Source organism: Colletotrichum destructivum, chromosome 6 (assembly GCF_034447905.1).
Source record: "Colletotrichum destructivum chromosome 6, complete sequence".
NCBI lineage: Eukaryota > Fungi > Ascomycota > Sordariomycetes > Glomerellales > Glomerellaceae > Colletotrichum > Colletotrichum destructivum.
This window is the reverse complement of record NC_085901.1, coordinates 3,651,296-3,664,915: the sequence shown is the minus strand read 5'-3', so window position 1 is coordinate 3,664,915 and position 13,620 is coordinate 3,651,296. Positions and strand designations below refer to the sequence as shown.

The 13,620-nt window shown below is 58.1% G+C and overlaps 5 protein-coding genes across 5 annotated transcripts; 3 read left to right on the top strand and 2 right to left on the bottom strand.

Annotated features, from left to right (window-relative positions):
• Window positions 1–467: 467 nt before the first annotated feature.
• On the bottom strand, window positions 468–3,759 carry CDEST_10314 (Putative alpha/beta hydrolase-1, peptidase S33 tripeptidyl aminopeptidase-like protein). Its single transcript, XM_062926472.1, has one exon. It carries the CDS (start codon window positions 3,555–3,557, stop codon window positions 1,515–1,517), a length of 2,043 nt encoding a protein of 680 aa, XP_062782523.1. The 5' UTR covers window positions 3,558–3,759; the 3' UTR covers window positions 468–1,514.
• Window positions 3,760–3,984: 225 nt separating this feature from the next.
• CDEST_10313 (Putative major facilitator, sugar transporter, major facilitator superfamily) lies at window positions 3,985–6,689 on the bottom strand. The gene is made up of 3 exons (XM_062926471.1): window positions 5,890–6,689; window positions 5,229–5,651; window positions 3,985–5,129 (listed from the first exon to the last, which is right to left on the bottom strand). Exons 1-3 carry the CDS (start codon window positions 5,954–5,956, stop codon window positions 4,048–4,050), a joined length of 1,572 nt encoding a protein of 523 aa, XP_062782522.1. The 5' UTR covers window positions 5,957–6,689; the 3' UTR covers window positions 3,985–4,047.
• A 382-nt stretch (window positions 6,690–7,071) lies between these two features.
• Window positions 7,072–9,233, top strand: CDEST_10311 (Putative metal-dependent hydrolase). The gene has a single exon (XM_062926469.1). The coding sequence runs from the start codon at window positions 7,567–7,569 to the stop codon at window positions 9,007–9,009; it is 1,443 nt and encodes a 480-aa protein (XP_062782520.1). The 5' UTR covers window positions 7,072–7,566; the 3' UTR covers window positions 9,010–9,233.
• Window positions 7,101–7,409, top strand: CDEST_10312 (uncharacterized protein; the record flags this gene model as incomplete). Its single annotated transcript, XM_062926470.1, has 2 exons — window positions 7,101–7,239; window positions 7,285–7,409. The coding sequence occupies 2 exons, from the start codon at window positions 7,101–7,103 to the stop codon at window positions 7,407–7,409; spliced, it is 264 nt and encodes an 87-aa protein (XP_062782521.1).
• A 1,630-nt stretch (window positions 9,234–10,863) lies between the features above and the next one.
• Window positions 10,864–12,455, top strand: CDEST_10310 (Putative cutinase/acetylxylan esterase, alpha/Beta hydrolase). Its single transcript, XM_062926468.1, has 3 exons — window positions 10,864–11,753; window positions 11,853–11,935; window positions 12,012–12,455. The coding sequence occupies exons 1-3, from the start codon at window positions 11,324–11,326 to the stop codon at window positions 12,189–12,191; spliced, it is 693 nt and encodes a 230-aa protein (XP_062782519.1). The 5' UTR covers window positions 10,864–11,323; the 3' UTR covers window positions 12,192–12,455.
• The last annotated feature ends 1,165 nt before the right edge of the window (window positions 12,456–13,620 follow it).

The following is a 13,620-nucleotide window of genomic DNA, read 5'->3' as shown; positions in this document are numbered from 1 at the left end:
CCCCCTCCATACCCGATGATGGCTGTGACAATTTTCGGCTTCCCGTCATAGCTTTTCGCAGCTTTCGCGTTCGTTCGGGCCTCTCACGGGCGCACATGACAGGTAGAGAGATTCGGCCTTCTTTCTTGAGCATTCCCGTCTCAAGAGGACGGGGTGGCGGGTGGCGGAGAACGGAGGGCGCAGCCATGTGATACGACCACAGGTCTGATCATATGGAATGGGGGTTCTCTTACTCGGGATGTTTTCTGTCCCTTCAGGGTAGTCTGTGTGGACTGAGAGTCCGACGACTGTCTGTCTGTCTTCCGAACATGTAAACAAGCTGGCTGGTATCCGGCCGTCTGTTCTGTTCGGCGTCGCCCGGAAACGGAAACCTGCGACAAAGTCAGTACCCTCTCTACCCTGTCCATGAGAGACTTTTGAGAGCCACCGGTATGGTTATCGGAGAGTGTCCGCAATACATTGTCAAAGATATATTAGGAAAAGTATTCAAACCATGCCCGGATATAAGTCTCAAGATATATCCGGGCTATTCTTACGCTCGTCCGACACGAAGAAGCTCGAGGCATTGCAAAAGAGATGCGCCGACAATGGATGTATATTAACGCAGAACGACACGCACTGCAGCCCGTAAGCCTAGAACGTGAGGATTGGCTACATTCCTGGTTACAAGAATGCGTTTGCAAAGACAAAAGGAGGCTTCGTCTGCCGTTCTACGAATCGCATGGTGCCAGTTGACGTCGGCATGAGATTTTACACTTTGTTGGCATGGTTAGGGATCAGTTAGCCGTGGAAAGGCATTGACAACGAGTCGTCGGAAGCACTGATTCAAAAAGGTCCACTGAATAAGATTTAGGTACGGTTCGTGGTGTGCCGATGATGACATCGGAATGCTGTGGGTGAGCCTTGTTCGAGCATGGGTTGCCCAAGTTGACCCTGTGCCAAGCTTTCGGATAATTGAGAGTCGCGACAGACAACAAAGCGTGGTTAAATGATGATAGAGAGCGTCCGGGTTAGTCCGAGAGACACATCAAACTTGAACGCAGCAATATGAGCCTCAGATCCTTGGTTCTGGTGTCTCTTGCCGTCTCTCAACTGATTGTATGTCTGAGTACGGATACTGTGATGTGAAAGAACCTGGGCATATTGGGAGTTACTCGCGCCAAATTGAGGGCCTTCGCTTGGCAGTTCAACTCTGAACAAGCAGCCTTGGCATGGGACGATTTTAAGTATCGTGTGCAATCGAATCATGGGTCAGATCAGCAGCCATCCAAGTCAACGTGTCTTCTGCGGTCAACTTTGAGACAGAACGTGTTGTCTCGGGATATGACAGCGGCACAGAGACTCACCGGTGCTCCCGTAGAAGAAAACGTGGCTGGGTCTTGTCAAGATTCATGTTGTAGCTTCCGTGATTTGGTGGACAAGCAAGCTTGTTTCCACTAGCAATACGAAAACACAATTGAATAAAGCGAACATGTGGTCTCTCTCCCTCAACTCAAGCGGCTGATCAATGTTTTCTACTTCATGAATTCCATCTCGCGGAGATGCTCGCGCCACACGCCGACGGGATCAAAGCCCCCTACGGCCATGTCCTTCACGCCGCCGTCCTTGACGCCATACAGATACGGCTTCTCGTCGGCATAGCAAGCCGTCTCCGCCTCGTTGGGCAGCGTCCCGTCGAGGATGTACGCCCGGGCAATGGCGTCGGTGCACCGCGACGTGTCCCTCGACGAGTGCCCGTAGCCGTGGTGCGCGATCAGCCTGGCGTTGTCGCGCCCCATCTCCGCCAGCAGCCGGCGGCCGTTGCGCAGCGGCGTCGCCGGGTCGTACGTCTCCGCGATGAGGAGCACCGGGTTCCGGAGCGCGTTGTCGAGGCCGCCGCGGTAGACGCCGGCGGGCTCGGGCCAGTACTTTGTGAAGCGCTGGCACGGGAACACGTCGTAGAAGCGCGAGTTGCCCGAGAGCCAGGACGTGGCCGTCATATTGGCCCAGAGGGACTCCCACCAGTCGAGGCCGTCTGGCGGAAGGGGCGCGTCGTAGGAGTCGCCGCAGATGACGAGAAAGCCGAGCTCGTCTGACGAGGGCCGCTTGTTGGGCGTGGCTGGCAGGGCCGGGTCATATCCCCAAGCCGCGTTCTCGAGGAACGCCGCGGCGAGCGTCGAGTTGCCTTGTTCCAGGTCGGACAGCATCCTCGCGAGGGCCGGCCAGGTTTGGGCGTTGTACATGGCGCTGTAGATGGCGGCGGTAAGCACCGAGTACGTCACGAGCGATGGGCCGCTCTCCTGCGTGTACCCGGCGATGGGACGGTCGACGAGCGAGGAGAGAAATGACCTCAGCCGACGGTCCAGCTGCTTGAGGGTGACGGGCTCCTTTCCGTCTCTGGGCTCCGCCAACGCGCAGTGGTTTGGCCCGGCGTTGATGCACTCGCCGAGGAAGCCGTCGTACCACGCATCCGTCGCGTTGTCGAGAGCCGTCCATCCGAAGCCGCCGAGCAGGCGGTGATCGCGCACGTACTCAGTCCCGTCGAGGATCATGCGGCCAACGCTGTCGGGAAACAGGTTCGCGTACGTCTGGCCGATGCCGGTCCCGTAGCTGACGAGATAGCCCGTCAGCTCGTCCTCGCCGAGGGCCTTCCTGATCTCCTCCAGGTCGCGGGCGACCATTCCCGTGCCGACGAAGCGGCCGAGGTCCCCGTGGGTCTCCCAGCAGGCCTTGAAAATCGCGTCGTTCATGGCGTCCGCGATGTTGAGCTGGCGCTTGGGGTCGGATACCTCCAGGTACTGCCCGGTGATGAGCGACCAGTGGTCCCGGTCGACGTCGTATGGGAAGCAGGCCACGGCTGGCTGGGTGATGTTGACCCCCCTCGGATCCCAGCCCAGGACATCAAAGGTGCCGTTGCTGAGGCGCTTGGAGACCTGCTCCGAGACCCTCCAAACGTAAGACGTTCCGCTGCCGCCTGGGCCGCCGGGTTCGACGACGATGGTCCGCTGGCTCTTGCCGCCCGGGGGCGGGTTCTTGTGGCTGTCGACAGGCGCGCCCACGCGGGCCAATCCGGAGACCTGATACTTCGTGATGGCCAGCCGGACGATTCGGTCGTCCGACTTGTTGGTGTAGTCTAGGGGTACCTCCAGGTAGCCGCAGAGATAGATGCCGCGGTCGGAGTAAGGATCGGCGGCAGCCCGCTCGACGGAAACCGTCTTGTTCCCCCAGCTCCAATGAGACGGGTCCGGGTCGAAGAGCCCCGCCCAGGTCTGTTCGGGATGAGGGTCGTCGAGCGGCGGCGGAACCGAGGCGTTCGTGCAGGGGATCAGACGGAAGGGGTCCTTGGGAAGAGGAAACCGGCCGAAGGGAGAGTCATTGCTGTGGCTGTGGCTTTTGTGACGCTCCAACCCGAGTATTTGAGGCGCGTGCAAGTAGATGTTGCCGAAGCTGAGCAAAATGAGCACGCCGATAATCGCCAGATCCGTGCCAAGTCTTGAGCGCCGAGACCGAAGCGGAGGCGGCGGCGGCGGCGGCGGCGGTAGCGGCGGACGTATCGTCGAATAGTCTACATTCCCCATGGTTACACGTGTGCTCAATCAAGATAGACAAGACTTCGAGGAATTGGATGTTGTAGTAGGGAGGAAAGGAAATCACGCTGCGCTTGTGGTGACGGCAGCACAGCTAGGTAACCTGCTTCCCAGTCCGTCCTGGCTCAGTGAAGACACGCGTTAGTGAGTGGCAGTGAGACGGCCGCTGCCTGGCCTGGTGAGTTGGGAGGGGTTTGAATCCTGCGAGGTTGGTGCACTTTCACCTTCCCGGGCTGGGCGAGGGGGGGGATCTATCGGCCGAGATGCCCCCACTTCTTCCGCCGAAATCGGCTCCGGGCTCCGGCTCCGGCCGGCAGAAGAACCCGAAATCACGGCTGTGGCGGCATGTTACGCGACATTGATGGATTCCAGATCGGACCATTTCACAGATGATGACAAAAGGAGGATTCTATACCCTGTTTGATCGAATATGAAAAAGAAAAAAAACCGCTCATAATGGGTAGTAACAACCAAAAAACAATCAAGCCTCCGTCTTGCGATCCTGCGTGAACGGTCCTTCTTTTGAGTCCTTCCCCGTCGAGTCGCCCTTCCCAAAGGGCTTCGTCTCGCTCAAGTCCAGGTCCACGCTCGCCCTCCATCCCATCCACCAGCGGCCGCTGAACAGCTCCTCCATCCTCTCCATCGGGATGCCCTTGGTCTCGGGCGCCCAGAGGCCGAGGAGGACGAGCCCGCCGGCGCAGATGCACGCCCAGAAGACGTAGGCGCCCCAGATGTCGAGGCTGACGAACATGTTGGGCGTCACGCGCACGACGGCGAACTGGAAGAACCAGTGCAGCGTCATGTTGGTCGCGTAGCAGACGCTACGGATGCGCGTCGGGTAGATCTCGGTGCCGTACAGGTACTGCACGGTGCACAGGCCGATGGACCAGCCGACGGCGTAGACGAAGACGGAGGCGATGGCGGCGTCGGACGCCGGCTTGTTGCCGCCGTCGATCCACACGGCCATGTACACGGCCATGTACACGTGGGTGACGCACTGCAGGAACAGGCCGGCGATGAAGCACCGCCGGCGGCCAAAGACGTCGACGAGGCCCCAGGTGAAGACCATGGTGAAGACGAGCTTGACGGCACCGTACGCGCCGCTCGTGATGAGCGACGTGTTGTCGCCGACGACGCCGGCGTACCGGAAGATCTCGGGGATGTAGTACGTGATGCCGTTACCGCCGGACCACTGCGCGATGGTCTGCATGGCGGCGCCGAGGAGGAACCGCGTGCGGTAGGTGGGGATGGTGGCGATGTCCTTGACGATGGACCAGGTGGACGCGTCGGCGAGGATCTGCTGCCGGTTGCGGATCTGCTCGTGAATCTCGTCGTACTCGAGCGCGAGGGCCTGGTCGCCCGGGTCGGCGTGCCGGAGCTTCGCCAGGACGGCGAGGGCCTCGTCGCCGCGGTCCCGGGACGCGAGCCAGCGCGGGGTGTCGTCGAGGAAGAAGGACGCGACGAAGGCCAGGCCGACGGGGATGAGCGGGATGGCGATGACGAGGCGGTACTGCATCCTCGTTGCGGCCAGCGTTGCGTTGGCGGCGTAGTTGATGAAGAAGCCTGGGCAAGTCAGCGTGATGACGCTCTAAGAAACAACCCCGTCTCCCCCTCCCCCAGCCCCCAAACGGCCCGAGGCTTTGTTGAATACTTTGGGCTCACCTATGGTCAGGAACGACAGCAGGACAACCATGTAGATGCTGACGACCATGCCGCGCGACTTGGCCGGGGCGATCTCGGACAGGTACAGAGGGGCGACGACGGTGAGGCCGCCGGCGCCGATGCCGCCCCAGATGCGGGCGAAGAGCATCAGGCCGAGGATGCCGGACGCGAAGACCTGCATGAGGGCGCCCGCCATCCACACGGCGATGAACAGCTGCCAGGCCCTCAGCCGGCCGAGCCGGTCGTTGACGGCGAGGGCGAGGAGGGAGCCGAAGGCGGCGCCGAGGACGCCGAACGACGAGATGTTGGCCTTGCGGTCCGCTAGGCCGGACGGGTTGCCCTCCCAGTCGCTCGGGAGGAGGCCGAAGTCCCGCTTGAAGGAGTTCAGGCCCGTCGACGCGCTAAAGCCGCCTTCATCGTAACCTGCAGGGGGAGAAACAGAGAAGAGCTAGTCAGTTTACGAGAGTTCCCAGGTGGAGTTTTTTCTTTTTCTTTTTTTCCTATAGAAACAAGGGGACATGACGGATGGCTCCTTCGTTAGGGCTCCTTTTGGAATAGACGGATGGGATGGACTGACGGCCGTTGACCGACTATAGATAGATAACGCAGGGTGTGTGTGTGTTTGTGTGCACGCGCGCGCGCGCATAGACTTGAGACTTACCCTTGGGGATAGACCCGCACGAGATAACAATGATTGTCAGTAGGTAGTAGGGGTTGAGATGGACCATTTTGCGGTCGTCAAGGTGAGTTGCCTTTCCTCCGTTGGTTGCGGGCGCAGAGTTGGGAATTTCGAAAAAAGTTTTTTTTTTCCTTTTCTTCCCGTTGTCGGGCCCCCTTATTTTGCGACACGCAATCTCTGACAAGAGTCACACCACACGCAACCCGTCGCCCCGAGCTTGTCTTCTCTCGCCCGTCGGCCGTCCTCAGTCTTCTTCTTATTCTTCTTCCCTCGCCCGTACGGAAAACCGTCGCTCAAGCTTCGCGGGGGGAGGGGTGAGAGAGAGGGAGAGGGGGGGAGGGACCGCAATCACTCTCCGGGGTAAGACGGATACAGACAGACAGGCTCGCTCACGTTGTCTCCAGACTTTTGAGAGGGGGGGGCTCGGTTCGTGGTTCAACCCCACGATTTCGTCGTTCGGCGGTCGATCGCGCGGGAGGAGGAGGAGGAGATCTTGTGCAGGCGGGTGGGGGAATTGGGGGGGTTCACCGTTCAGAGTAGACATCGGACGTTGGCCGAACTGAGAGGAGAGAGTAAGGAGGACTCTGGAAGGGGGTGAAAGAAGAGCCAGGAGCGAGGTTTCTTAGTAAGGCATCTCCACCTTCACTCGGGAGTTGCGTTCATCCAGTCCCAGTCTCCCCAGTCTCTTCCCCCGTCCTGTGTGTAAGTGCCGGGCTGGCCAGCAGGTAAGGCTTCAAAAGGCAAGGGGGGGTTACACAAGTATCTTGCAGCGTGGAGACGGCAGCAGAGTGACTTGGCTCCAGCATCACACACTCACGGTATTCCCGGATCGCTCCCGGACGAAGTCTTTGGGTTCCAGGGTCCTAGAGGCCGTGTCACCCGTGCGCGCCACTCACTCACAGGCCGCTACAGCAGAAACTACTTCTCACTCTCACTGCTCTGTACCTCTGTACTCTCACCCTCACTCTCACTCTCACTCTCACTGGTCAATCTCAGTCTCATCGCTCACTCCGTTCTGCCAGCTCTCACCCTCTCGGCCAACTTCCGAACCGCCCTCACGCAGCCCGCGCCCTGACTCGTGGCGAACAGCACAACATAGTGACGACCCTCTCTCTCACTTACTTTCTCTCTCTCTTACTCTCGCACATTACACCGCGCATGGAGTGAGCCCGGGACGCCGCCGCCGCATCCCAATGGCCCGAGTCCCTGGACGTCAATCATCCCTCCCTCCCCCCACTCCACTCAACAACAACCCGCTGCTGGCCGTCCGTCGGGCAGGTTCCATACCTAGGGTGATGTGTTCTGAAAATAGTTCCATGTCATGTATGCGTAGTTAGTAGTTACACCACACACACACACAAACACACACACACACAGACACAAACCGCTCACCACCAAAAGCCGCAACCGAACTTTCAATCTCCCCGGGTTCAAAGGCTGGCTGTGCTTGCTACCTTGATCATCGGCCATCCTCCGAGCCCACGAAGCCCCAAAACTCTTGACTAGCCAGCCTGCATCTCTACTCTTTCTCTCTCTCTCTCTTCCTAATACCCTTCACCACTTAAACCTCCACTACTGTTCCTACTACAAGGACTCACTTGTTGCATATCCTGCGGATCTACGGATAGAGTCTTCCCTCTTCGAGGATGCTGCAACTCAATGATCCACACAATGACCCGGGCCTTTGGTGGGTTCTCCTCAAGCGCGATGGGCCGACATCCATATGTGCAGGCGCACCGCCGCCGCCATCGCACCGTTCAAATGTCGTCTCTGCTGCCCGTCGTTGTTGCGGATAACAGAAACCCCGTCTCGTCGGTCTTGTCGTCGGTTTGTTCTCGCGAGGAGAAGGATTCATCCCTTCCACACTCTTCCAGCAACCGGCCGACCAACGTCCATCTCCACCACCACCACCATCTTCTCCCACGTCGACTCATAGAGCCTCGAAGACGACTACCACCACCGCAAGCCCGCCTCTTTTCCACGGCAGGGTCCTTTTCCGCTCCCCTTACACATAGGACGACCCTCGATATGCTTCACGAAAGGCCCATGCCTCCGTCACACCCCTCCATCACCTCCCTCTCCTCCTCCTCATCATCCCCCTCTTCATCCTCTTCCTCCTCACTCCCTCATCAACTTCAGGCCGTCATGGCTCTTCTACAACCTCTCCTCGCCCCGACGTCGACCAGACACGACGATAAGCTCTCACACAGGGTCGTCACCACCGCACGGCGGAAGTTGACTCTGCCGGAGCGGATCCCCCGTGGCGCGTGGGACTCACACATGCACGTTGTCGACCCTGCCGCATATCCCTTGGCGAAGGATGCCGTATACTGTCCCAAGACGCACCGGCTAGACCAGGCCCTCTCGTTCGAGTCGTCCGTCGGCATCGACAACATCGTCCTCGTCCAGCCCTCCATCTACGGATACGATAACACGTGCCTACTCGACGCCCTGCGTGCTCTCGGCCCCCGCCGCGGCCGGGCCGTCGTGGCATTTGAACCGGGCAGTCTCTCCGAGAGCACCCGCCGGGAGTGGCACAAGCTCGGGGTAAGAGGCGTGCGCATCAACCTGTCCTCCGTCGGCAAGTCCCTCGACGCCCGGGAGCTCCGCGAGCTGCTGCACCGCTACGCCCACGACTGCAAGCCCCTGGACTGGGTCATCCAGCTGTACATGCCCATGTCCATGATCGAGCTGCTGGAGCCCGTCGTCCCGACGCTCGGCGTCCGCGTCTGCATCGACCACCTCGGCCACCCGTGCGTCAAGGACATGCCGTCGGAGGACCCGTACGACATGCCGGGCTTCGCGTCCCTGGCGAAGCTGCTGCGGGCCGGCAACACGTACGTCAAGCTGTCGGCGCCGTACCGTCTAAGCTCCCGGGCCGACCACAGCGACCTGGAGCCCATCGCGCGCGAGGTCCTGCGCCTACGGGGCAGGGACCGCGTCATATTTGCGACGGACTGGCCGCACACCCGGTTCGAGGGGCTGGACATCCGGCCGTGGATGGAGACGGTCCTCGACTGGTGCGGCAAGGACGATGTCCTGACCGACAGGCTGTTCAGGGGCAACGCGGAGGACCTGTGGAATGCCCGGCACGGGAGATGATGCATTCCAACGGCGACGACACTGGGTCTTATTCGTGTTGATGTAAAGCGTTGCATGCCTCCCATTATTCTTGTCTTTAGCATAGCAAGCGCTGCCTGTCTTTTTGTCTTTTTTTTCTTTCTCTTCTCATTGCAGAGAAACACTTGCGTTGGTCTCGGCCGACGCATTTTCACGATTTACGACTACCAAAGAACTTAGAAACGAACAATAATACCATGAGCCCAGATTGTCTCTGATTTCTCTTCCTGTCGATCTGCCTGTTAGTGAGTGTATAATGCCACAACACACGTGTCATTGCGGAGCTCACTGGGCAGCTAGCACGTCTTGGTATGTGGTGCCCGTCTCGGGTTCGGACCGAAAACCCATCACCTTGGGGCCCTAGGACTCTCTGCGAGCTGGCTCACTGGTCCAAGCTCTCCGGGTCTCTCGGTCAGAGGCCGAACGAAATAGAGGTTGCGCGCGCATCTTTACGGGCACTGCTGTTGATGACCCATGCCCATGGCCTCTACGACGATCGCTTGCGATGGAAACCGGGTCGATGGTGCTTGGCGTCCTGTGTGGCCGTTCACATGTAACGTGTAGGGAACATCCCCATATTCAGTCGGGAGGCATGTATCTAGCCTCTAACCTTGTATGTAAGTTATCATTCAGAAAGAGAGGCTGTCGAGCTGGGGGCAGCGCACAAACTCACAACTTTAAGATAAGCTTTGGCCCGTGTCAGTTTGACTTTTTCCTATACCTCAGACTTTTCCCTTCCCGTAAGTGTAACCCTGTAGTACTTTAAAACTCTTGGCTCGGGATACACATCCTTCCCACACACACGCAAAAAAAGAAGAAAAAAAGAGTTGGGTACTCATACGACCTCCAAGACAAGGTCCTTCAAGATGAGGTCCTCCAAGACGAGGTTGAACTGTATAGACTACAACGCTTTATTCACACAGTTCGCGGCTACCAATCACATTAAGCATCGTCAGGCATGTGCTGACGCCAGTAGAGCCAGCTTTGAGCGCCTGGGTCTGGACATTGGTCGTGAACACATCTTGAGTCCCAACTCACCCAAAGGACAACTCGCGGCTCGCTGCTCGACCTCAGACCAGCCCGGGCTTCGTGTCACCAAGCGGGTGGGCCAGATCCGGATGCCGCGGGTGCAATGTGTGTGATGGACCCCCACAGCTGCGGGCGAGGAGATCCGCGGCGGGGGAAAGGGTTGTCAGACTTGCATGCAACGCTGGGTTGGGAGACGAGGGCGGTCTGCGTGCTGCAGGACGGACTTAGTTCTGAGCAGCAGCGGACACGGACTAATCCGGGCGGAGTGTAACGGTGGTAAGGTTTTTACGCAGTTCCCGGAGAAGTTTAGGCGATGACCAACAGCGTCGTCCCCCTCATCGTGGCAAGACGCTTTGGGAATCCCGCGGTATTATCTGGTCTTCAGCGGAGGCACACGGCAGCGACGGCAACGACGGCAACGACGGCAACGACGGCCTGTAGTGGACTCGGAAGATGGCTTCGACAACATTTACGCTCTTTTCAAGGAATGCCAACCAGCACGGAACCAAAGACGGGTGGGCTGGGGAACTGACTACCTGTTCGACACCATTTAACGGTGGATGACCCCGAGCTCTCCATCCGGGGGAACCTCGTGTCTTCAGGATTCATATCCCATGTGCGCCAATCTAACCCCACACAGAATTCCGCGGGGAGGCTTGCTTATTTACCAAAAAATTGGCTTAATATCCCCAGGTTTCCAGCCAGCCAGGTGGATTTAGCGACGTAAAGAGCCGACTTCTCGCTGTAACATCCCATCCCCCCCAGCTTTTTGAAAGAACCCCTCTCCCCTCTTCCCCCGGCCGACTTCCGGCGTGCTCGACAAGGGCCTTCCGGGTTCCGGCCACCGTCCGTAGGGGAAACAATCCAACAGTCCTCGCTCGAGAGCGGCCGAATGAGGAAACCGGAGCCTCTGCACTCCTAAATTCGTATAGGCTATTTCGTTTTTCTTGTTAGACGGTGGAAAACAAGCCTGCTTTTGGCTCTGCGCAGCGCTATTCGATGGTTTTTTTTAGCTCACAGCTTCCCCCGGAGTACGGAACCGTTTGCGGGGAAGGGCTTATCTACATCTAAATATTGAACCTGGGGGAATGATGTCGATCCCAAGACTATCAAGTGATTGTCGAGAAAGCCGTCATGACAATAAGTACGGGCAGAAGACGACTCTTGTAGCGCTCGTTTGGTGGTTATACACTCCGGCCACCGCTAATTTCCATCCGACTCGAATTCAAAAGCTTCTTAACAGTACAGAGTAGAGACCGTTCCAGAAATGCGTCCCGAAACCGCCCTACTCCTCATCCCCGCCGCCCTCGCGCAGACCCTGTGCCCCCTCACGCCCTGCAGCGCCGTCCACGTCCTCCTCGTCCGCGGCACGAACGAGCCGTACCCGGGCCTGCAGCAGCCCATCGCCGAGGCCGTCTGCGCGGGCTGGGACTGCACATGGGCCAGCGTCGAGTATCCGGCCGTCTTCCGCCCGAGCTACTGCGCCTCGGTCGAGGGCGGCGTCGCCAACACGCTCAGGGCGGTGACCGACTACGCCACGCGCTGCCCGGACTCCCGGATCGTGCTGTCCGGGTTCTCGCAGGGCGGGCAAGTTGTGGGAGACCTGTTGGGCGGCGGCGGCGGGGAGTTTGTGTCGCAGAACTGCGTGCAGGAGGCGAACGAGGGCATCTCGTCGGAGACGTTCCCGGGCAACCACAGTAAGGACTGACTACTACCCACCACACGGAGTCGTGATGAGTCTTTGTTTTTGTTTTTTTTCTGTTCCGGGTTGCTGATGTGATTGTGATTGATAACAGTTGCCGCTGCGCTGGTCTGGGGCTCTCCTAGACACGTTGCCAACCAGAGCTACAACCTGCTCGTCGGGGCCCGTCTGCAATCCGTAAGCACGCCTATCCATCTATGCACGTTGATGGGACGGGACGGACGGACGGCCTGAATGCTAACGACCGAGTCAGGGATTCCCCAGAGAAGGCGCCCAGCTCGCGTCTCTGAACCGGTGGTCTTCGATTCTGCGCGACTACTGCAACTTTGACGATCCCGCGTGCGCCCAGGGGACCAGCTGGGACGCGCACGAGAACTACGGGCTGAAATACGCCGAGGATGCGGCCCAGTTTGTACGGTTCAAGACATGTTAGGCTGTTGCAGAGAGTCAAGTGTGAATGAGTAGGTGCATACTAAGGAAGTTGTAAATTGTCAGCAATCTAAACACTAAAAGAACCAATTAAAACACAACTAATAACATACTCTCTCTAAGACTATTATAAAGTATACTAAGTGCAAAGATATAGTAAATGTAGCTCTTAAAGCCTAAGAGACTATGGATAGATACAGATAGATATGCATGTAGATCCTAAGGACACTGTTTGTGGAAAAGAAATGATATGAAAATGCCAAAAGGAAATGCCCCCTCACGGGATTGAACCGTGGACCTTCGCATGTTGTGCAAGAGTACGAGTGCGACGCTCTACCACTGAGCCAAAGGGGCTACTATGAGATGTGTAATTTTGCAACTCCAGTGGTTATCATGCACACCTCATCAGCTCACTCGGACAAGTGTTTCTTTCTTCCGGCGGTCAACTGGCCACGATATGTCAAGTTGCAAAGTTAGTCTCCTTTAGCGTCCCCGTTGTACAACTAAAGGCCCAACAGCATCACATCTGTCTCTCGGTGAACTTCCAGCAATCCCCTCCCACTGCCCCTAGCCTCAACTAGTAAACATCTCGGCCCAAGTCCGCGACGACACAACCTCGGCCATCCCCCGTGCCGGCAAGCCGGGGTTTCCATCAGGCGCATCCATCCATCCATCTAGCACGTCGAGAAACTTCCCCAGCCCCAGCAACTATATCCGCTGACGGGCATCGGTCCAACAAGTCAGTGTGCCCCCACCTTCGCTCGCGATATACCTCATGCTGTACGGATAGTAGTTTTTTTTCTTTTTCTTTCTCTCCCAGTACATACATACCCTCTTTTAGTTGATGGCCCTAGGCTCTTGTTTCAGCGAGACTTACAGCGAGAGGTTGCGATAATCCGCAACCCTTCGGCCTATTAGCCCGCCGTGCAATTTCGCTAACGACTCTGACAAGCAAGGATTTCCACAAAAAAAAAATGCCTGTTCGGTGTCGTCATGACCTTGATCAGGAAAGAAGTAGGAGAGAGGAATGGAGAAATGCGGTCACCAGGACCCTGACGCTCGGTAAACGTGCCGCCGCCTATCAAACATCGGATCACCCATCCGAGCCCGTCCCTCGCTTGTCCGTCCGTCCCCTCCTTCGGACCCTGGCCGCGAACATCTGATCCGACAACACAAGAAGAGAAGAGGAAGCACTATAACTGGTTGTTCCGCACCAAAGGACAGGACGGATCAGACGACTACCCAGACGACCAGACCAGCCGCGGCCCCTTCGGCGCGCTTCATGGGACCATCATAGGCTTAGCCCACATCCCGGCAGACACCAACGGTCCCGCTCACCGTCCTCAGTGCCCCGGCCCTTCGGTCCTCCGGTCACGATGATAACCCGAAACCCATCCCATCCCATCCATCCATCACTTCCGTTCCTCCGTTCC

What these genes read in the sequence shown, in the direction of transcription:
- CDEST_10314 (XM_062926472.1), bottom strand. Translation starts at nt 3,557, where the DNA reads ATGGGGAATGTAGACTATTCGACGATACGTCCGCCGCTACCGCCGCCG.
- CDEST_10313 (XM_062926471.1), bottom strand. Translation starts at nt 5,956, where the DNA reads ATGGTCCATCTCAACCCCTACTACCTACTGACAATCATTGTTATCTCG. An exon ending in GTGCGGGTCTATCCCCAAGG is followed by an intron (nt 5,652 to 5,889) that starts GTAAGTCTCAAG and finishes CTCCCCCTGCAG; the next exon opens with GTTACGATGAAGGCGGCTTT. An exon ending in GCTGTCGTTCCTGACCATAG is followed by an intron (nt 5,130 to 5,228) that starts GTGAGCCCAAAG and finishes TGACTTGCCCAG; the next exon opens with GCTTCTTCATCAACTACGCC.
- CDEST_10311 (XM_062926469.1), top strand. Translation starts at nt 7,567, where the DNA reads ATGATCCACACAATGACCCGGGCCTTTGGTGGGTTCTCCTCAAGCGCG.
- CDEST_10310 (XM_062926468.1), top strand. Translation starts at nt 11,324, where the DNA reads ATGCGTCCCGAAACCGCCCTACTCCTCATCCCCGCCGCCCTCGCGCAG. An exon ending in GACGTTCCCGGGCAACCACA is followed by an intron (nt 11,754 to 11,852) that starts GTAAGGACTGAC and finishes GATTGATAACAG; the next exon opens with TTGCCGCTGCGCTGGTCTGG. An exon ending in TCGGGGCCCGTCTGCAATCC is followed by an intron (nt 11,936 to 12,011) that starts GTAAGCACGCCT and finishes CGACCGAGTCAG; the next exon opens with GGATTCCCCAGAGAAGGCGC.